General features: G+C 50.0%; 6 protein-coding genes across 6 annotated transcripts; 3 read left to right on the top strand and 3 right to left on the bottom strand.

The window, feature by feature from the left end:
* Positions 1 to 310: 310 nt before the first annotated feature.
* Positions 311 to 2,575, top strand: STEHIDRAFT_113130 (uncharacterized protein; the record flags this gene model as incomplete). The annotated part of the gene is made up of 7 exons (XM_007306946.1): positions 311 to 623; positions 667 to 775; positions 844 to 1,090; positions 1,184 to 1,350; positions 1,671 to 1,912; positions 2,008 to 2,089; positions 2,194 to 2,575. 7 exons carry the CDS (start codon positions 311 to 313, stop codon positions 2,573 to 2,575), a joined length of 1,542 nt encoding a protein of 513 aa, XP_007307008.1.
* Positions 2,576 to 3,173: 598 nt separating this feature from the next.
* STEHIDRAFT_62131 (WD40 repeat-like protein) lies at positions 3,174 to 4,373 on the bottom strand (the record flags this gene model as incomplete). The annotated part of the gene is made up of 2 exons (XM_007306717.1): positions 3,174 to 3,412; positions 3,500 to 4,373. The coding sequence occupies 2 exons, from the start codon at positions 4,371 to 4,373 to the stop codon at positions 3,174 to 3,176; spliced, it is 1,113 nt and encodes a 370-aa protein (XP_007306779.1).
* A 4,588-nt stretch (positions 4,374 to 8,961) lies between these two features.
* STEHIDRAFT_100907 (dehydrogenase) lies at positions 8,962 to 10,506 on the bottom strand. The gene is made up of 5 exons (XM_007306945.1): positions 10,347 to 10,506; positions 10,120 to 10,256; positions 9,502 to 10,055; positions 9,187 to 9,366; positions 8,962 to 9,112 (listed from the first exon to the last, which is right to left on the bottom strand). Exons 1-5 carry the CDS (start codon positions 10,481 to 10,483, stop codon positions 9,062 to 9,064), a joined length of 1,059 nt encoding a protein of 352 aa, XP_007307007.1. The 5' UTR covers positions 10,484 to 10,506; the 3' UTR covers positions 8,962 to 9,061.
* Positions 10,507 to 13,041: 2,535 nt separating this feature from the next.
* STEHIDRAFT_100902 (ribosomal protein L38e) lies at positions 13,042 to 13,852 on the bottom strand. The gene is made up of 4 exons (XM_007306944.1): positions 13,798 to 13,852; positions 13,662 to 13,722; positions 13,444 to 13,587; positions 13,042 to 13,371 (listed from the first exon to the last, which is right to left on the bottom strand). Exons 1-4 carry the CDS (start codon positions 13,798 to 13,800, stop codon positions 13,328 to 13,330), a joined length of 252 nt encoding a protein of 83 aa, XP_007307006.1. The 5' UTR covers positions 13,801 to 13,852; the 3' UTR covers positions 13,042 to 13,327.
* A 1,187-nt stretch (positions 13,853 to 15,039) lies between these two features.
* On the top strand, positions 15,040 to 16,808 carry STEHIDRAFT_62303 (GroES-like protein; the record flags this gene model as incomplete). Its single annotated transcript, XM_007306729.1, has 6 exons — positions 15,040 to 15,163; positions 15,341 to 15,478; positions 15,592 to 15,825; positions 16,077 to 16,408; positions 16,506 to 16,685; positions 16,755 to 16,808. 6 exons carry the CDS (start codon positions 15,040 to 15,042, stop codon positions 16,806 to 16,808), a joined length of 1,062 nt encoding a protein of 353 aa, XP_007306791.1.
* A 1,378-nt stretch (positions 16,809 to 18,186) lies between these two features.
* On the top strand, positions 18,187 to 19,278 carry STEHIDRAFT_140882 (uncharacterized protein; the record flags this gene model as incomplete). Its single annotated transcript, XM_007306943.1, has 4 exons — positions 18,187 to 18,319; positions 18,401 to 18,488; positions 18,740 to 18,999; positions 19,070 to 19,278. The coding sequence occupies 4 exons, from the start codon at positions 18,187 to 18,189 to the stop codon at positions 19,276 to 19,278; spliced, it is 690 nt and encodes a 229-aa protein (XP_007307005.1).
* Positions 19,279 to 20,537: the final 1,259 nt, after the last annotated feature.

Raw genomic sequence — 20,537 nt, 5'->3', positions numbered from 1 at the left:
CAGACATATGGATCTCTTCGCGTTCATATTTTGGCTCGCTGTGCTCTGGCTCTGTATACATGCTCTCCCACATATACTCTCACGGCTTTTCTCTCGCTCTTCAATATTCCGATCATCATCCCCCCCTTTGCCCCTAACCTCAGCGTCAGCATCCCGCCGATCTCATAAAAAGACTGCGCTGGAGTCGAATTGGAAGAGCCGACATTGGACTGTTCATGTCTCCAAGCTGCACTTTCGAATCTCTTCGACTGTGCTGAATGATTGGCATGAGACGCTCTTTCGACCTTCGTCTTACTATGCCGGAAGTGGCATGAAGCAAGGGAATGAGCATCGTAGGAGATTGGCGACATTGTTCTACGACCTCGGAAGTATTTCTGGTGCTGTTGGAATGGTTCTCGGAATATTAGGATTGGTATGGACTTGCTGGGTACTTGGACAAAGCGTCTGGGGCCCACACCCCGGGCGACACGGATCCGACTCGAATCCGAATTCTAGTTCAGTCCACCATCTTACGAAAAGACATACAGCTTCGCTGGATCTGTCGCCCTCTACTGCGACAGGCGCGACGTCTAGTCACTTACAACTCATTCTGCTCGTACGGTTAACACCCCTTTTCATGATCGGTTTGTGTTTGCAGTTCTGACTGCGGCTCCTTGTATACGGAAGTGCAGATCCCCGGCCTTACTACGCCACTCTCACACCTCCCACTCTTGATCTTCTCCCTTTTGACCTCCCAAATAATCCACGAAGCAGGCCACTTCTTCTCGGCCGCTATGTACGTTTATATTTTCAAATAATATTAATCCTCTATGTATATATCCGCTAACGCTTACGCAATCTCAGTGACTCCCTCCCCCTCACCTCTCTCGGCGTCTCACTAACAGTCCTAATTCCCTCCGCCTTCGTCGCCCTCCCTTCTGCCTCTCTCTTGTCCCTCCCATCTCGCGCACGTGCACGCATCGCAGCTGCAGGAGCGTGGCATAACCTCGTTTTCTGGGGTATGTTGGTCTTGGCGGGATGGATGTGGAATCCATTATGGATATGGGAGGATGTCAGTGATCTGGGTAAGATTGTCATTGGTGTTGATGAGGTACGATTTGGTTCAATCTACTCTCGTCCTTCATACACTCTCTCACGATGCTAATAACATTTATTCTGCTAATATTATTCTTGATGCATATAGGACTCTCCTTTGCACCCACATCTCCCCCTCGGAAGCCTCATAATCGGCCTCGATGACATACCGCTGAATATCCACACCGACGGTCATGGCACCGAAATGGACGTATGGACGCAATATCTCACGGATAGCCAATTTAACGCCGCGTGGCCGGGTTCGGATCTTGGATGGTGCGTCAGAGGGTCCTGGTGGCGGGGTACGTTTTCTTAAACAGGATCTCTCTTTGTTGAGCTCAATACAGCAGAAATCGATTAACACGTGACTAACTTGGGCGGTTATGGGATCCAGCGCAGTCTGAGACGTGTTGCACACGCTCCTCGACAGAAGATGGTGACCTCGCGTGTTTCGTCGCACCAGTACCATCCACACCAGCAGGGATTCCCCCTCTCCCATCAGATCGAAAATGCGTTGATCCTCGCCCTATCCTCGCCCCCTCTTCTTTATCTTCGTCTTCTGCTTCAAGCTCACACAATATACATAACCGATGTAGCACGAAACATCACTCCGCACCTCTTCAGCAACCTTCAGACGGATCAGACTCAAAATCACCAGGGCCGGGAGAGAAGGCCCATTGGACGTGTACATTTGTGAACGATGATGAGGTGCAAGATGAGGATGGTGTATGTGTGAGGCCGAGGGATGGGGGGGAGTTGTTGAGGATCGTTATTTTGGATGAGGACAGGGAGAGAGTTGTCTTATGGAGAGGACCGAGAGGGGAGGTTTGGGAGCAGGGTACGTTTGCGTGCTCCAGTCCCGTTCGCTGGATCTTCACTACGAACACTTCTACACCCTGCTGACCGATCCTTCCCGGACCCTCTCTTCAATAGTTGAAACTTCGTCGCTTAAGCCTCCTTCCCTGCTCTGGTTCCTACCTGTATACACTCCGGGAACAGTCTCTACGTTTTTTGCGTGCGTATCCTCATGCTTTATCTTTACGTTTTCTCTCTATCCCTCCTGTCGCTTATCTCACCGACGCGCCCTTCGACCGCTGAACACGCTCCTTCCGACAACAGGTATCTCAAATCCCTGACCTTGACACTCTACCTCCTGAACCTCCTGCCTCTCCCCATGCTCGACGGCTCCCAACTCCTCGATGCCTTCCTCGATATGTACTTCTCCCCATCTCCGCTCTCCTCTCGAACATCATTCGCACGGAGGAACGATCTCTGGCAAGAAGAGATGGAGGCGGGCGAAGGCCACGGAATGCGTGCATATCAGAACGGTAGAGATGACGATGAAGTTGATGGAGGGCGAAGCGCGGGCGGTCGAAGAAGGAAGACGGTGCAGAAGGACAATGTGGTGAAGGTTGTGACAGCGGGGACGATTGGGCTTGTGGGCGGGTGCGTTGGGCTTGGGATTCTAAAGGCAGCGGGGGTGTGGATATATGGGAGTTAGGTTTATATTGGCGGCAGGAGGCCGTTCGGAATTAAGCATGGTCATCGAGAAACTGGGGCATTGAGGTAGAGGATTCTTGGGAAATAGATCAGTGGTCACAAGCGGCTCGAGAATGTAACTCTATCTCTTTCAATCAATTACAGACGTCGAAAATGAGTACTGAGCTGGAATTTTGTTGCGCTTTTTACACAGGCGTGCGCTCAACAACCACAAAAATAACATGAAGGTTCAAATGTACTTGTCGCCGGAGTCAAAGTCGCATCTCACGTTCCCGAACGAAATCAACTTTTGTGGACACTCCGACCTACACGTCGTCCCACCACAATCTGGTCACTGTGTCATGGATGGATGGTTTTGCTGTACTGGAAAGGATGTCCAATGAATGTCTTCTACTTCAAGTCGAATATTGTTGGAGGAAATTTATCAGGCGGAGTACAACGTAATGACTATAAATACAAACATGTCCATAACGCAGAGTCATCCATTACTATCCGGATCGTCATAATCATCTATTCCGACAAAGGTGCTGTCGAAAGAAAGGAGCATCGCCGTCTTTAGTATGGGTCCACACATGTTACGTGCATGAGACGAAAATCACTCACAGTTTTCGGTGCTTTTCATCTATATCCTCTGTTGCCGTGATGCATAAAGTTGACAGACTGAATGAATCTCGAGAGTACAGCATTATGATACCGTCTTCGGAAATGGTGGCGATGTACTCTCCTGTTGCTGAGAGTGTCACAGGCCTATTCCAAGTAAGATGGTTCGTCTCATTCCACGCCCGGACTTCACCGTCTTGGCGCGTGAACAGCTCCATAGAACCGTCCCCAACCCAAACTAAATCGAGGCCAGCCTGCTCTTTGGATGTCCATTGGACTAATTGGCCCGTCTCAGCTTGAATATCCCATGCATAAAAGCGCCGACGATAGGTGCCCATTACGAACCGTCCGTCCGTGGAGAATCCAACATTGCGAATGTCCTTGAAATCATGAGTTGTGTTCAAGACAAGGATTTGTTCTCCAGAGCGAGCATCCCATAATACTATGGCCAACGAACCTTCAGGCCCCTCGGATGCATGTAATGATGAAACGACTTGTTTGCCATTAGGTGAAAATGCAACCAGCTCTACACTTCTTGGATGTCCATCAAATTTGACAAGCTTTTGGTTTGTACAGTCCCAGATTCGGGCTGTACAGTCGCTGGAACCAGTGACAATACGCTCGTCCTTTGGGGAAAATGCAATGTCGTTCACCCGGCGTGTGTGACCCTTCAATGGCCCAGAAACGATATCATCTGTTTGTGTACTCCACAAAATAATCACACCGTCTTCGTGACCTGAGGCTACGAACCTCCCATCGTGAGAGAGGGCAAGCGAGTTACAGTATGGGATGTGTTTGCGTTCTGTTCTGATTGTTTTCTGCAGGTGCCAATCACCAGCCGGTGACCATTTGTCCGGAGAGGCAGCATAGCAGTCAACAGGACTCGTAAGAGACGGAATTTCTCGATGCCTGCATTGATGCCCTGTATCACGTGTGCTAGATGAGAAGGGGGTGAAGTCGAAGTCTCTCTGCTGAGAGTGTGAATGTCCGCTGATCGAAGCTCGTACAGCGGTATGATCGCTCAAGGCGGGTCGTCTAAACGGATCCTGAGAAGAAAGACGAATGGCAAGAGCCTGGTTGGATGGTGCAGCTGTGGCCTGCGATACATCGACGATACTATGTTCGACAGCTCGATCTACGGCTAGCACATTGTGTAGTGTCTCGAAATCTAGGACATGCCTTTCTGGAGGCGTTTGCATGTGTGCCTCATTGGTCGCAACGGGGCGCCCACGCAATTGCTCGACTGAAATACGACTTCCGGATGCGATGGAGAGGGCTGCACTAGACGTATTAGGGTCACAAAGGACACGATCTCTGCCGAGACTACAATCTCTGGAGTGGCGTTTACTGTTATACTCTTGATATGATGGAAGTGTGGTAGTGAGCTCTGTTGTAAAGACATCAATGGACATAAAAGTTCTCGGATAAGAGAGGAGGTCTACCGTGTGTCTGAGTGCTATATGGAAGTAGTTGCCGAAGCGGATCGAACGGCGGGGTATTGTGACCCCATTCCACTAACACGGAGTCGCTCTGGTTCACATCGTTCCACGCTATCGGAGAAGTAGGTGTTTGATCAGCAGGGCGGTCCACCGTGTGGAACTCCTGCAAATGCACACTACTGTCAAAGACAGGAAAGACTGCAGGTTTGTATGGGCGAAGCTGATCGATGGGGGTGGTGGAGGGAGAAACGTGAGCATGATGCAATTGGGACGTAGAAGCTTGGCCAGAATCAATCGCATGGCTCAGATCATTCACCACGTCCTCGTCTTCCTGATGTTGTTCTGGAATGATTTGTGAATTAGAGGCTTCGACACTGTAGATTGTACGTGATCGGTCTTCGTCTTCGTCAGTGATTATACAGTTGTCGTTATTTCCCTGTTGGGTTGGAGACTCTGGCGGTCTACTTGAAGCGACTTTGTGAGAATAGAAAAAAGTAATAATATGAGGGGGAAAGACACACGCATAGGGGATAAAGTCAAATGTTTGTGATTTCCATAAGTTTTGCAACATGTCCGCCTCTGATTTTGCCAGGGCGGAGTAGTGTTCATTCCAGCGTTGGTTTTTCAAAAGCGCGGTGACAGCGTCATTGTAAACCTTCAACATTTCAGATTTAGTGATTTCCCCCGCTTTGACCTGCGCTTGGAGTTCAAGCCATTTTTCTTTAATACCCGAGTCGTGAGCTTTGGCCATATCTCTAGCGTTTTTCGAGCGATGCCGTTTATCGCGTACCGTGGCGGAACGGACGCTGGAGGTTTGAGGACGCTTCCGACGATGTTTGTCCAGAACAGATTCCTGGTGGTTTTGGACCCATCGCTTGACTCGCTATGGCGGTAGTGCACGCATTGCATCAGTGTAAATTTCGATAGGATGGTTTTGGATTGCACTCACCCTCGGAACATTTTTCCATCTCATCATCAGTTCACCTTGCGTCTCGACCAATCCATTAGGCAATGTACGGGGTCCGCAAGGAAACTCGTCTTGAAACCCTTCCACAAGAGAGTTGTACCACTCTTTATTGTTCTTTCCAGATTTGACGTCATCAGCGATGATACGGGCCTCGAGGAAGGCTTCCTCTTCCGCGAGAAATCTGAAAGGAGGAGACATATCGAATGCCGCGCACTGATATTTGGGAGTGCTGTGTTGCTACGGTCGTGAGAGGCGGAGAAGGGGAGAAGGTGCCGTTTGCCATAGGGTAAACGCTCCTGATATACTCTATGAGGGTGCACCGCCTACGATCCAAGGATGACTTAGGCGCCGCTGAATGACCGTTTTGTGCGAATCAGGAGCTTGTTTTGGAAGATAGTGGAGAGACCTAGTGTGAGAAATCTGCTGTCCCATTGTGGTCATGTCCTTGGATCGTTATCGAGATGAAAGCAGTGTGACAGAAGTGTTATTTTCAAACGCTTCGGTGGTCTAGAGAAAGATAACAACAGATCATATACAACACAAGATGGGATATGCGGAGCTATTTCGTGGCCTCTCGTTGTGATCTGACGACGAAGCGTATAACGAGATGTGCACGAACATATACTCTTCCCTATTTACACACCAAGTGGCGAGGGACGCTGGATTTATGACCGTCTTTGTATCAGTCATCGAAGTGCAGATAGCGGGAAGCTCATGAGGTCATAGCCAAAATAGGATCGCATAATTAAACTCTTCGACAACGAAACAATTCATTCCACCAAGACTATGGATAGAAAAGTCGATGACAATTTTGCCCATATGAGGCTCTGTAGCAAGCTGAAGTGTCACCTAATCGGGGAAGGCCGCACATTGGACCATGAGGTAGAGAGAACAGATTTCTTTTTGCCCCAACGGTCGCGCATACACATATAGATTCATTCTTCTTCCCGCATTAGAAGACGGCGACGTACAAAATTATCGCTTCATGCGGTCGGAGCGTCCGCAATCACATACGTGCGTTTCTGTCCGCTCACCCACATCGACACATCCGTAAGCGAATATATGCGAAGAACACCACAGGACAGTGCATTAGCCTCGTTCAGAGTTGGGATCGAAAGAGTGTTTGAACACTCTTTCGACGGTCGTTGACGAAGTACTCGAGGCTTGGCGGCGAAACACTCCTTTGTGAGCCAATCAGGAGCGAGGAGTAATGTATGCTCTGATGGCCGTGTAAGAGTATTCAGTCGGCATCGCTCCTGATTGGCTCACAAGGTAGTGTTTCGACTGCCAAGACCAAGGACCGCTCAAAGACTGTCGAAAGAGTGTTTAAACACTCTTTCGATGTCGACTCTGAACGAGGCTATTCTATAGCCTCGTTCAGAGTTCGATTTCGAGACATGAGCAAAGAGTGTTTAAACACTCTTTCAACAGTCGTTGAGCGGGTTCTCGACTCTTGGCGTCGAAACACTCTGATAGCCGAGAGAGAGTATTCATTCGGCATCTCTCCTGATTGGCTCACAAAGGAGTGTTTCGACCGCCAAGACTCGGATACGTTCAACGACCGTCGAAAGAGTGTTTAAACACTCTTTCGACCCCAACTCTGAACGAGGCTTATATTCTTAATCACAGCAAAGAACACACCTTTCCTTCCATCGTGTACTTGAACCCCTCGGGCACACTCGCTAGCTTTTTTGGCAACCCGAGCCTCAGCGATGACCTTGCCGGAAGCGAGAATGTCGTTGGTGAGCTCTTACGATTTGAGCCCATTCCCGATATCCTCGGGAGAGTAGTCCATTTTTTCAGTCGCGGGAAGTGATGCTCCTATGCATTAATGACGTTGCGCCGTCACGCCAGAAGATCAGTCCCTGTGGCACCATATAATACCTTGATGGGAGTGACGTAGGGTAACAACAGCATGAAGAACTGACACTTCAAACACTCACCTTTCCGAACAAACTGCACCCCAAACTCAGCACGACCTTGAGTTTCTGCCTTGGACCTTCAATGCCCAACAAAATGACCGCCATATACCGCCCTCGGTCTCGCTCAACGCCTCCGAGATATATACTGCCGTGCCATTCTCACTCACGCAGTCCCCCGCTTTCGTCGATCTGTTCCTCGTGTTCTGTCTGATCTTCTTACTCACCCGCGGGCCCTGTAATCAAAGATCTCATCCTCCCTGAGCGATTTGACGAGATCGACATTCTTGTGGCAGTGGTGACCACATTCAGACTGGATAGCTTGGCGAGTTAGACCACATAGTTGCCAATAGAAGACGCCCCGCCCCAGACGAAAATCAGCTCAGGAGGAGAGATGGTGAAAGTGAAAGGGGAGGTTAGTACACTAAAAAGGGAGTTCCAAAGGCACTGGAGGGCTATGGGCGGTTGCCACGTCGAGTTGGGATGCGTCTTCAAAGGACCATGAATCGGAAATGTGGATGATACATTCAGCGGATGTGACGAGCTACTCAGAGATGCTACCGTTCTGGTATCAGGCTATGTCAACGTCAAAAAAACGAGTTGAGGAGGGAGGAACACAGGGAAGGATGGCTGGGTACCAGTTGCGTTCCGCCACGCTCGTGACATTCCTCAATCTAGGAGCCACATCCTGCCATATCACGCGCAATCTCCTCCACAACACCCGAAAAATCGCATCCAGAGATAGTACATGACTTCTTACCCCACTAAGCCGCTTTCCTATTCGTCAAACAACATCGTCAGCTCTCGATTCGATCCAAGCATATTGACCGGTCCAGGTATTGAGCAAGTAATGAAAAGTGCAGGAAGCACGAACCAGTAGGTTCTAGGCTGCCGCGACGACAAGAACCCCTTCAGGGACTGTTAATGAGACATCGGCCTCCTTGACTCAGCATTGACGACAACGGCGAGTTGTTTGCTTGGAGCCATTTTTGTTGGTGCTGTTGTCGTTGTTCTGTGGGCAGGACGATGATGGAAGGTTCTAGCTAAAGGAGACTCTTTTATAAGCCATATCGCTGAACGATCACAGAATAGACACTTCTGTCGATCGCATAGTTGATGCTCATCGAAGAACAGGGTAGATGGTCAAGGAGGTGTCTACTGTTGCTGAAGCGGCGACTGCAAAGTTCAACAGAGTTCGACCGGGCGGGCCAGGGCGGGCGCTGCCCCAGTGCCCGGGGTCCTGGTCACGGGTGGCGGGCGATACAAGCGTAAGAAACACACAGTCCTTGGTTCTAATCATGGTCCATCAAGCACACTTTTTTTCTTAGCGGATGCCCAGTGGGCTTATGACCGCTTTCTCTACTGAAGCCATACAAGTGTTGGAATCTTGTAAGACCGCTAACCCTATTCTAATACCTCAGACCACGCTGATGTGCCAGACGAGGGACACTCGAGGAAGAGTCGACGAAACAATGTTTTCAATGATGATACATACACATATAAATCGATTCTTCTTCCTTCACCCGACAACTTTAAAAAATGGTTACAGGTCATATCATCGCTCAGGCTTTCGGAGTGTCCGCGATCACATATGTGATCTTCTGTCCGCTGACCTACATCATCATATCCGTCAGCGACCTCATAAGAACAACGCCTTCACAGCAGTCTTGGTAGATATAGAACACACCTTCCCGTCCATCATATACTGGAATCCATCGGGGACACTCGCTAAACCCTTGGGCAACACGAGTTTCGGCGAGGGCTTGATTTTACTAGAAGCGAAGATGTCGTTGACGAGCTTCCAAATCTCGAGGCCATGCTTGATATCTTCTGGGGTGGGTGTCCATTTGCGTGGGAAGTCGTATTCCTATGGAGATCACAAAGAATGCCACGACAATAGTCAGCCCCTGTGGCACCATCTCACGCCACCCAGTGCATCCGCAAGCCAGAGCAGGGAAGAACCAAGAGAACTCGGACGGATGAATGGCACTTGAAGACTCACCTTGCCCGACAAATCATAAGCCAGACTCGGTACCACCTTCACATTCTCCCTCGGGCTCTCGTTACCCAAAATGACCGCGATCGTACCGCCCTCGCTCTCGCTCAACGCCTCCGAAATGAATCCCACCGTTCCTTTCTCGCTCACACAGTCGACTGCCTTCGTCAGCTTATTCCCGGTACTCTCCCTGATCTTTTTGCTGACGTCCGGGTCCCTGTAGTCGTAGACTTCGTCCGCACCGAAGGACTTGAGGAGGTCGAAGTTCTTCGGCGAAGCGGTGGTGATGACTCGCAATCCAGAGAGCTTGGCGAACTGAATCACGTAGTTTCCAACGGAAGATGCTCCACCCCAAACGAGGATGGCTTCGGGAGTAGAAGAAGTGGATGGGGACATCGGAGTGGGTAAGCCTGGAAGGGAGTCCCAAAGACACTGGCAGGCTGTAAGGGGTGCAACGCCAAGTTGGGCCGCATCTTCGAGAGACCAGGACTCGGGGACGCGGATGACACGCTCGGCGGATGCAACGAGGTACTCGGAGAAGCTACCATTCTGATACCAACCTATACCAACATTAATAGTAGCGTGTTAGGACATATAATCGAGATGGTTCGGGATTTCACGTACCGCCGTGTACCATTGACGCCACACGCTCGCCAACGCTCCTCAATCCAGGAGCCACATCCGGCCCAATCTCCTCCACAATGCCAGAGAAATCACATCCAGAGATGGAACCCGCCTTCTTACCCCACTTGGCAGTCTTCCTACATATAGCGGACCTCGTCAGCAATTGATTCTACTCTCTGAGGGTGCCCGCCAGCATTGAGGAAGCCAACAGAGAATAAAACACATACCAGTCAGTTGGATTCTGGGCCGCCGCGACGACCTTGATGAGAACCTCTCCAGGGCCTGGTTTCGGGACATCGACCTCCTTGAGATCGACACCGCCCTCGGCGTTGACGACGATAGCGAGTTGCTTGTTTGGGGCCATTTTTGTTGCTGCTGTTTCTGTTTGTTTTGCGGCGGGAGGGTTTTGTGTGTGGGTGGGGGAAATAGGTCAAGAGGACGAACGAAGGTGGAGAGAAAATATACGAACCGTCTCTGCTTAGTGATGTAATGCGGGCATCGATGAATTACAAACACTCGATCCTTTTATCCGTGACCCGGAAGTAAAAGCGGTCTCTCCCTCGATGTTCTCTGGCCCGAAGTCACAAGGAATCATCGGGAACATTCTGCACCCTACACTTTTCTAGAGTAGTTTCTTCCACTTCTCCCAAGTACGCTAAATCGATGACCTTGTGAGGCACACGACCACTTCTACATTTATTCACAGCCATTCAAAGAAGTATAGTGGTCCTTACACTACAGCATCGGTAAGAGGAGAAAACTATCCGAGGCCGAGGGCGAGTTGAGATTGTACCATGTGTATGACCAAGCAGTGCATGTCGTGCAGGAACAATCTCAAGCTCGCCGACAATCGGGACGAGACGCCGACGTTGAAGTCACTTTGATTAGCTCGCGCCCCTTGGCGGTGTGGCACCGTATAGGGCCACATACTTTGGCTTCATAACAAACCGGACCGCAATACGTCCTTAGACGAAGGTGCACATATGAAACCATTCTCGTTCCTTGAAGCATTCGACAAACGGTGATAGATGTGGCGGTACCACACAGTTACTTGATGTTCGGAGTGTCCAGTGTGATCACATACGTGATCTTCTACCCATCTACCTTCACCGTGACACCCTAACTGTAACCTACTTCGCAGGAGAGCAGCTCACGATAACGAGAGAAACAAAGGACGCACCTTCCCCCTCATCATATACCCGAATCCATCCAGAACGATCGTCAACCCTTGCACAACGAGCTCCGGCGATGGCTTGACATTTCCCCAAGAGAGATGATGACGTTAGCAGGCTTGAGAATATCAAGGCCACGCTGCACTTTTCTGGAGTAGGCGTCTACTTGTGCGGGAAGACAACCGCCCTGAAGTTCTCTTGCTGTATGAACAGATCGAAACACACTGTCGCGATACCGGTACGTCAGCACCACAATAACCCATATGCGCACGATCCAAAAAGTAAGACCCAAGGACTGACCTCGTCCTCTAAATCATACGTCAAATCCGTCCTATTCCCCTTCGGACTCTCCATTCCCTTGCATAATTACAGCAATCACGCATCAATTTCGCTCAAGACCTGCGAAATAAGCGTCACCGTCCCGTTCTTCCACACAAGTCACCGCTTTCGCCTATTTGGTCCCTGTGCTCTTTCTTACTTCTTGGCCGCTTTCTAGTCCTCTCATCCGCACCGAAGGACCTGACGATGTTGAGGTTCCTGGACGAGCAGGTAGTAACGCGGCTTGCAACCCATTGGACCGTGTGGCTGTCTACGGATATGACCCCACCCTATACGAGAATTGATTCGTCATGGGTACCGGTAGAAGGAGAGAGGGGTAGGTATGCCCGAAGGGATTCCCAGAGGTATTAGCCGGCTGTGGAAGATGCGATAGCCAATTGGGCTGCGTATTCGAAGGGCCAAGAGTCAGAAATGTGAAGGAGGCGGACGACATACGCGACTGTGTGTTCAGTGAAACTGCCGTTCTGGCCCCACCCTATACAAACAAATAATCGCCGAATCGATTTAGCTGAAGGAACATTTAGAGGAGGGACGGAGGTAAGGTCTACGCACCACCGCAACCATTGGCGCCACGCGCTCGCCCAAACTTCGTGCAGCAGAAGTCACATCCGACCCGATTCCCACCGTTCTCCAGAGATCTCAGCAAGAGGTGATACCTACCTTCCCGCTACGGTGTGCGAAATTTCTACTATGTAGGATCAACTATTTATGACTTTTATTAGCACGGTGCACATGACGGAAGTGGGGCAAATACACACCAGTCTGTCGGAGTATGCGCCCCCACGGGGACCATAACACAAGTCTCCTCAGATCCATATTTCGGCGTGTTGACTTCTTTCAAATCGATGCAGGCCTTGTCGCTGCCGACGATTGCAAGTTGCCGCGATGGAAGCCCCTTTGTGATCGCTGTTTCAATGATGGAGAGACTGTCCGTACGAGGGTGGGTTGTTAGTATTTGCACTTGGGAGATATGCATACGAGGAATGACACTATAGCCGGGGCCGAAACAGAGGTCTTCGAATCCTATGCTCAACTCAACTCTAGCGTAATCGACCTTCTGAGGTCGAAGGTTCATTATCATTTTGAGCCCCTTCGCTTTGGTCACTTCCACACCTAGTTTTCCTCAACATTGCCCAAAGTCGATTATGTGCGCACGGCCGCAGACTCTGCAAGCAAACACACCACAAGACATTGAACGTCAACACGCAGGTATAGGTCCTGGGAAGCGATGCTAGTCGACGGAGGACCAATGCGGCTGCCCCAGTTTGGAGCGTGGGCGAGAACGATTGAATGCTCAAGATCAGGGAGGAAGCTTGAACCTGATAAGCGAGAGTGTCCATAGCAGTGTATAAGCCTCGATCATGTAGAAGTCGTCCAAACGATAGGCAAGTCGGATGGAGGATACGGTTCAGGAAATGTTGCCCAGGAGCGCACGAGATCAGATATAGGAAGACAGAAAGGATGGACATGTGTCATGCATGCGTGCATAATTGAGTTTTGGGTGTGGTGGTGAAGAAACATACAATCCGCCTGCACGAGGCGCCCTAGAGACGTGACCACCACCGACGACATTCCGTCCATCGCCCATGACCAGCACAACCGCCACACCCGCTCGCTACTCGTACTCCATACACGGCGTGCTCCCGCCCCGAACAAGACCGATGAAAGAAGGATGAAAACAGAATGCGAGTGCGCGTCTACTTCTTCTTGGGGATCTTGTCCACGTCAATGACATTCAGACCTATTCGTCGCCATATCATGATTACAGCCAAATGAGATATGGAGAAGAGTATGAAGAAGTTCCGCGACGCACCAGGGGGAAGCGACTGCTTGAGCTTCTCAGCCTTCTCTGGGTCATCGAGGGAGAGGGTGTAAAGGTATCGTGAGCAGCGAATCTTGAACTTCGTCTTCTCTTTTGAGCCGGGCACCCGTGACTTGATCTTCTTGATGCGGGCCTCTACAATTCATCGAGACAGGTCAAAATCTCAGAAGTCAGTGTTCTATCTCAACAGCAGAGGTTAGAACACGCACGGGAGGCGTCCTTTCGCCTGGCAATGTCAATGAACTGCTTGATGTCACGGATTTCCTTCGGCTATTTGACGTCAAACATCGTACGGTCAGCATTACACCCTGTATTGACCAAGATGACAGAACGAGCTGTGCTCACCATGGCTGGCGATGTCGGGGGGTCTTGAGGTTGCAATAACCGAATATTATTCAACGTGGGAATTCATTCCCGGGTCCGGTGGCTGGTGGTGGCTGAGCAACTGTACAGTTCGGCATCTCCAGCCGAAAGTCCGTTGCTGCGGCATTTACCGGACACTTCCACTAGGTTCGTTCGCCACAGCGCTCTGCAAACACCGTTGCGGTCTGGTTTATCTTGAGTCTCCGCCAGCGCACCTCCATGTCCCCTTCGAGCACTTTGTAAGTCATGGGTCTTTTTCAGATATGGCGACTATGGATATGTCTTTGCATGATGATGTGCTTCTCCCTGCCTGTTCATTGACTCTGGAGCCTGAATAAGACCAGGTATCAGACCTGCAGTAGTCGTCACGCTATATATCTCGCCCACTTCATCTTGTGAAAGTGTCATGGAAAGAGCTGTCTGTACCCACTGCCAAATTTATGCTGCAGCGGAGCGCTCGCGGAGCCCGGAAACAGCGGGCAACATCCTGTTTCGTCATGATACTTCCTTGCGGGCATGCCTCGGTCATCATCGTCACTTGGCCCGGCCAGCGTGCAGCGCATCAGGACCTATGGGAACCAACCGGTACTTAACTTATACCAAAAGCGCTTTTGTGGCTTCTTGTGAGCCGCTCTTTATCCATCCATTCGTGAGTTTGTCTTCCGCGTACACTACCATCCATACAACTGAGCTAACCTCCTCTAAATATGGTTTGTATGGTGGCCCAACATCTGCCTTTATTCAGTGTAAAAGATTATATAACACCTCTTATAACATTGCGTACACGTGGCCAATATTGCTGCGGGAAAGAAAATCTACGTTACCGATCCATCATGGACATGAATGGTTCGGACTCTTGCTATCCCCACGTGCATAGTGGTCGTTCTCCTCATCTCTTCTATGGATAATTATCCGTACTCCATCATTAGAGACAATCATAGACTCCTAACAGCAAACATCTCGTCCTCGTTGCATACATCCGAGAAGATGAGGACCCGGCCTCGGGGATGGATCGACTTCTCCGAGGTTGCGTGAGCATCTCCGCCGGAGACATCTCTATATAAAGCCAGCTCCCCTGTGTCACTTCGAAGCTCCTTCTACTCCCAAACTCCTGACAATACTAGTCGCAGTCGCAGTTCGAGTGGCTCGCCCAGTACTTTGGAGTGGGCTACAATCACGATGGGCTCTCGTTCACATTCGCTGTCAAGAACACAGGTTCCGACTATGCAGAAAGCCGTAGTTGTCGATGGCCAAGGATCAATCTCTTTCCGAGACGCGGCGGTCCCTATACCAAGTCCGACGGAAGTATTGATCAAAGTCGAATGTGCGGGGCAGATCACCTGTGATTGTGCGTGTTTCGTTCTTTCAATCATAATATCGTAAATAGGGCTTATATGTTAGTTAAAACTTGAAACTTTTTGCGAAAGCTCATTGGCGGATCGGACAGATCTTCCGCCAACGAGTTCCAAGTAAACTTGAAACATATAAGGTCTAATCACGGCATTATTTTTAACATCGCAAACAGGGAAAACAGTACTTTACGCAAAGCGCAAAGGTGCCATCGCAGGCTCAGATTTCGCGGGTACTGTCCTCACTATTGGATCTGACGTTCGGCCAGGCGTACGAAGTGTTGGCGAAAGGGTAGCAGGCTTCGTCTACGGCGGTTCGTATCTCTATTTCTCCGCATCCATCTTCATATTTCAATCTTGGTTGGCTACCCTGAATCTGATCTTGTCTTCGACTTGCTGACCTCTCATGTATTTGGAATTGGATCAGGAATGACGCCGAATGGCGCTTACTCCGAATATATTGTCGCGGATGCTCGTGTTCTCATCCATATCCCCGATTCGTGGTCCTTTGAAAATGCCTGTCAGCTTGGACACTCGTTGTTCAATGCTGCTCAATGTCTTTATGTCGCTCATAACATTCCGTCACCATCGAACCAAACATCGTGGGCTATTCCTTCTACCAACTCTGTCCCATCCAAAACGTCGATGCACACCCCTTCTGGTTCGTTGCGAATGTCTTTTGATTTCTGCCCATGTCCTTATTGAATGTGCTTTCTTGTTTAGTGAGCGATGGGAGTATAGATACGGTTGATCACACGGCACCGTTCTTAATTTACGGCTCCGCAACATGCACCGGATTGTTCGCTATTCAACTCCTTCAAATCTCCCTCCCATCTGCCCCAATTCTTGCCGCCTGCTCTCCAAAAACAGCCTTTCTCGTGCAAAGCTTCTCCCACCCTCGTTCAGTCCTAGGAACAAAACAAAACTCAAAAGAATCGTCCTCACCAACACTTTCGAGACCAATATCAACGTCTCCCTCCCCGTCGAAGGCATTCGCATCAATGTCATTACCTCCAATACATGTATTCGACTACACCTCCCCACGCGTCGGGAACGAAATCCACATACAGACAAAAAATCGATTGTCGAGGGTGGTTGATTGTGTGGCGGAGAGGGAGACACCTATGCAGGTTGCTTGTGCGTTGAGTAGGGCAGGTGGGAAGGTGGCCAGCGTGAGGTATTACGATTCCTTGAGGGACGGGATGAATTTGGAGTTTATGTGTGCTTTTAGATTGCTGCCTTATGTGCGTTGTTTTTATGATCCTTTTCCTCAGTTCCCGGCAAACCATTTCCCGCGTATGCACGCCATTCATGCTAACTAGCCGCACTTGCCACAATCAGGACTTCAACTATCCAATCCTCCACAAAGCGAACGAACTCGACATCGAACGAGGCCGTTATCTTGCGCGGTTACTCACCGAGGTCGTTGCAGCGGGACATATCACTCCACTTCCTGTGCTGCTCATGCCCGACGGGCTCGCAAGTGTGAAACAAGGGTTTGAGTGGATGATGGAGGGAAAGGTGCGTCCCGCTCTTTCTCCTGGTCTCGTTTAGTGTATACTAATGGCTATTTTTTTTCGTGATGATCAGACCGTTGGACAAAGGATAACGTATAAGATATCGGATACTCCAGGGTTACGTTAATAATATCAATGCATTTCGTTTTGAATGGGACGAGGAGGACGATGAATCGCGTCTCGATTTACTTCCACCCATTGTTTTTTTGCTCTGCTGTACTCATTACACCACGCTTGTAACCTCTTCGGAATGTACACTACTCCTCGATAGACAATAGTCCACAGAGCTCCGAGGTCATGGCTCGACGAAGCCTCCTCGGGCGGGATGCGGGCAGCGGCGTGAAAGAAAGTCGAGCCAACCAATGACAGCTGCCCGGTTCTTTCCGATTGCACTCCGATTGGGACTCCGATTGGGATTCCGATCGACGATCGAAGCGTCCAAAATAGACCGTATCTGCAACCGTTTAAAACGGCTTTAAAACTGTGATCGGGCCAATCGTCGCGTCCGTTGGGCCTTAGCGAGCTTTGGCGAGGTCAACAATTCACTTGCAGATACGGTCTAATAGAACATCTTCCAAAACGTAAGTACCCATGAGCTCTTCCACTATTGTGACAACAGCTCAGGTAAACGGTCCTCTGAACGAGGAAATCCGTTGAAGAGGATGAAAGTATTCTACTCTTGTCAGTGATATCCTCGCAACGAGAAAGGCGACCTGCTCCAACGCTGGTTATCCCGGGTGGATTGGCCAGTGCACTCAACTTTGGCTTCGGCTATCGAGAGGAGAGAGGGTGAGGTTTATCGAGACCGGCTGGTTTACTATGGATACTGGCTGACCCTTGGTTCATGTACGTCGTCCAGAGCCTATCATATCATGTCTCTGATACCCTAGACTCTGATATCCATAGTGCTTTAAAACCTCGGAAGGTGTGTATCGGTTTGAACGACTCTTCGGCCAAGTCAAGGCCGTCACCGTACCCTTCGCTCCCACAGGAAAGGATATGTAGGGATCGTATTTTCACTAAGATATACTGCACCGGCATTGAGCTAGTACTCCTCTCTGCGCTCTGCAATCTCATCTTCTCCGTCTATGAACCGAATTAGAGCTCTAAATATACATTTCTCCCCGGCTCCGTCATCACAGTTCCCCGCCATGTATTTTCTTATGGCCTTCAAAGAGGTATCCAGAGCTTTTGATTCCCGCTCTCAGTAGCGTTTCACATCAAATTTGATCACCCCGAAAGCTTTGAAACCATCACTCTCCAGGAGTACTCTACTCACAGCTCCCGCTTAGCTTGCATCATCAGGTCTATCCGAAACCTATAAAACATCCTGAGAGGAAGGGGGTGATTTTTTTAGGCTGCGCCTCCCTTCGTCTTTCATTCACCTTCACGCATACTTTATTCACTCAATTTCTTTCTTTTGTCGTTCACGACCTGAAGATCTCTTCTACTACACCACTCTTAACTCACCTCCCCACCGACTTCAACTAATCACAACAGTAATCATGGGCTACGTTCGCTCCCGCAAGTTCTGCTGCTGCATTCCGGTCAGGTTCGGCGCATTCATTATGTCTATGCTTTACCTTGTTGTTGGCATCGCACTCGCCGCCGCATCATGGTATGGAACGCGGCATCTTGGTGAGTCTTCGTCTTTTATCACCGATGCTACATCTAGTTGAAGATTTTGACACTGATCTGATCTTTTCACGTTCTATGTAGATGATCTCCATTTTTCCAAGCAACAAGAGGTCTCGCTGTACATCACTGCTGTGTCTTGGACTCTTCTGGCTCTCATCTCCTTGTTCGGGTACGTTGTCCTTGTTTCATCACCGCCACTACACTTGCAGTGGCGCTGTGTTATCATCACTCTGATCACAACCTCGGATCACCTCTCGCGTCTCCCTGCATAACATCATTACACACATCACATCCTCCCCGCTTCTATCAACCCCTTGTACCTCTCATCCTCACACCACCGCCCGATTGCCTGATCGTTCTTCTCTCACCCCAACTCTGATGCATGTCACATGCTAACATGCACACGTCCTCCCTCCACAGTCTCATTGGCACCATAATCAAGAACAAATCCTACGTGTCGGCCTACTCTACCCTCGTCTGGCTTCACCTCGGCGTCAGCATCGCCACCGGCGCCTTTTTCATGTACAATCTCTTTCACCGCTCAGGCGACACCGAGTCGGACGCCATCAGTAGTTGCGAGAGCAAGAATGGGGACGATGATGATACATGTAAGAAGGCCTTCGAGCTCGCGAGGGGGATCATTGTTGCTCTGCTGGTCGTGTTTTGGTTGCTTGAGCTGTGTAAGTCTCGTGCTAGCTCGGTCTCTGTGAGGATGCGATGCTAATATGCATGGTTTGTTGCTCGGTATAGGGGGCTGCCTCATTGTTGCAGACTATCTTGGACAGATGGACGAAGAGGACGAGTCGAGGCAGGTTATTTCGCCCATGTTCGTTGGAGGGACGGCTCAGCCGCCGGCGAGCATGCCTACAACGTTCGCCCCGAACTATGGCGCGCAGTACGCTTTCAACGCGGCGGAGAACTCGCATGATGGTGGGTATTATAAGGGAAATGATGTGTAGTTTAGTTTGCGTATAGTGGTCTCGTGTTGTGGACGTTCGAATCGAGGACATTGTGTCGTGGATAATTATTCTCCGGTCTGTCTTGTCACGAGGGAGCCGCTGAAAGCCACGGTAGCTCAACACTTGTTGAGCACTTTTTCGAAAGTGGCAAGAACCGAAGCTGCCCAGGCACGAGTACGTGGACAGAGAGTACTTCAAATAGACACATACCTCGCTTCGTCTAGACTACTCGGCTTACCGGGAAAGTTGGATAGTACGCCACCTACCACTAGTACGGCGTCAGGACTCAGGCGTACTGCGTGCTTCAACACAGAATACTGCCATATGACCCATTTATGCCTACTCCAAGCAATGGCATGATTTCCCAAAAACGAAGCTATATACTAGGACCCAGCCTCCAAAGCGGTGCCAACAGGAGTCGAACCTGCCTCGGGCACTACAACCTCATGAAGCGCTCTCAGATATCAGTGTTACCTTGACCGCTCGGCGATGAGACTAAGGACATGGTGGAGCATCTTGAGCAGATGGGAGAGGACTATGAGGCTTGCGGGCAACGCCGCGATCGTGGCAGACCACGGCCACCACCAGTAGGCCGAGTAGAATTAGGATCTTTGATGATTTTTATCCACCATTGGCAATAAGTAGTCTGACGCATAGATTACCACCATCTTCCAGAAGGAGACTGGTTGAAAAGGACAGGAGGAACAGTACTGGGAGGGCGCAAAGACAGTTATGATAGACGACCGATACCAGCGGTAGTCGGGCCCGCCTCGAACATCAGATTATCTATAGCGGGTGAAGTCATCTTTCCTAGTTCAAGGAATACGCAGCCCGTGCATTTTGAACCGCACAGTCGGTGTATGAGATATGAATCGACATGCTCCGTGTGTCTGTATGCGATGACAGGATGAACAGGTTTGTGGCGCAAATTATTATAGAAGTGACGCACCTCAAAGGACTGACGGTTTCGGCCGGCGATATAACAGGTCAAAGAGAGTCTCGGCCGTACTCGCCAGCTTTATGAACCGTGTATACTTACCTGCAATAGTCCAAGTTTTGAAGGAAAGGCAGGTCTTGAGTCGACTCGGAAGGCGTCAGGTGGCGGTGGCGTGAGAAAGTCATATCAGGTATCAAGCGCTCCCGCGCTCCCGCGCTCACGTTCAGACGGTCAACGACTGGTTCGAACAGACATATCGACACCGTATTAGTTAGTCCACTTCAGAAAGAAGTCTGAACGGCGTCTGAACTTGTCAACCTGC

This window comes from Stereum hirsutum (genome assembly GCF_000264905.1).
Source record: "Stereum hirsutum FP-91666 SS1 unplaced genomic scaffold STEHIscaffold_12, whole genome shotgun sequence".
NCBI classification, from domain to species: domain Eukaryota; kingdom Fungi; phylum Basidiomycota; class Agaricomycetes; order Russulales; family Stereaceae; genus Stereum; species Stereum hirsutum.
Note: the sequence above shows the minus strand (reverse complement) of the source record. Positions and strands in the feature narration are given on the sequence as shown.

Coding starts and splice junctions, on each gene's coding strand:
- STEHIDRAFT_100907 (XM_007306945.1), bottom strand. CDS start 10,483: ATGGCCCCAAACAAGCAACTCGCTATCGTCGTCAACGCCGAGGGCGGT. Junction 10,056..10,119: donor GGCGTCAATGGTACACGGCG/GTACGTGAAATC, acceptor ATGTTGGTATAG/GTTGGTATCAGAATGGTAGC. Junction 9,367..9,501: donor CTTATGATTTGTCGGGCAAG/GTGAGTCTTCAA, acceptor TGATCTCCATAG/GAATACGACTTCCCACGCAA.
- STEHIDRAFT_100902 (XM_007306944.1), bottom strand. Junction 13,588..13,661: donor CAGGCGAAAGGACGCCTCCC/GTGCGTGTTCTA, acceptor GATGAATTGTAG/AGGCCCGCATCAAGAAGATC. Junction 13,372..13,443: donor CAAGCAGTCGCTTCCCCCTG/GTGCGTCGCGGA, acceptor GGCGACGAATAG/GTCTGAATGTCATTGACGTG.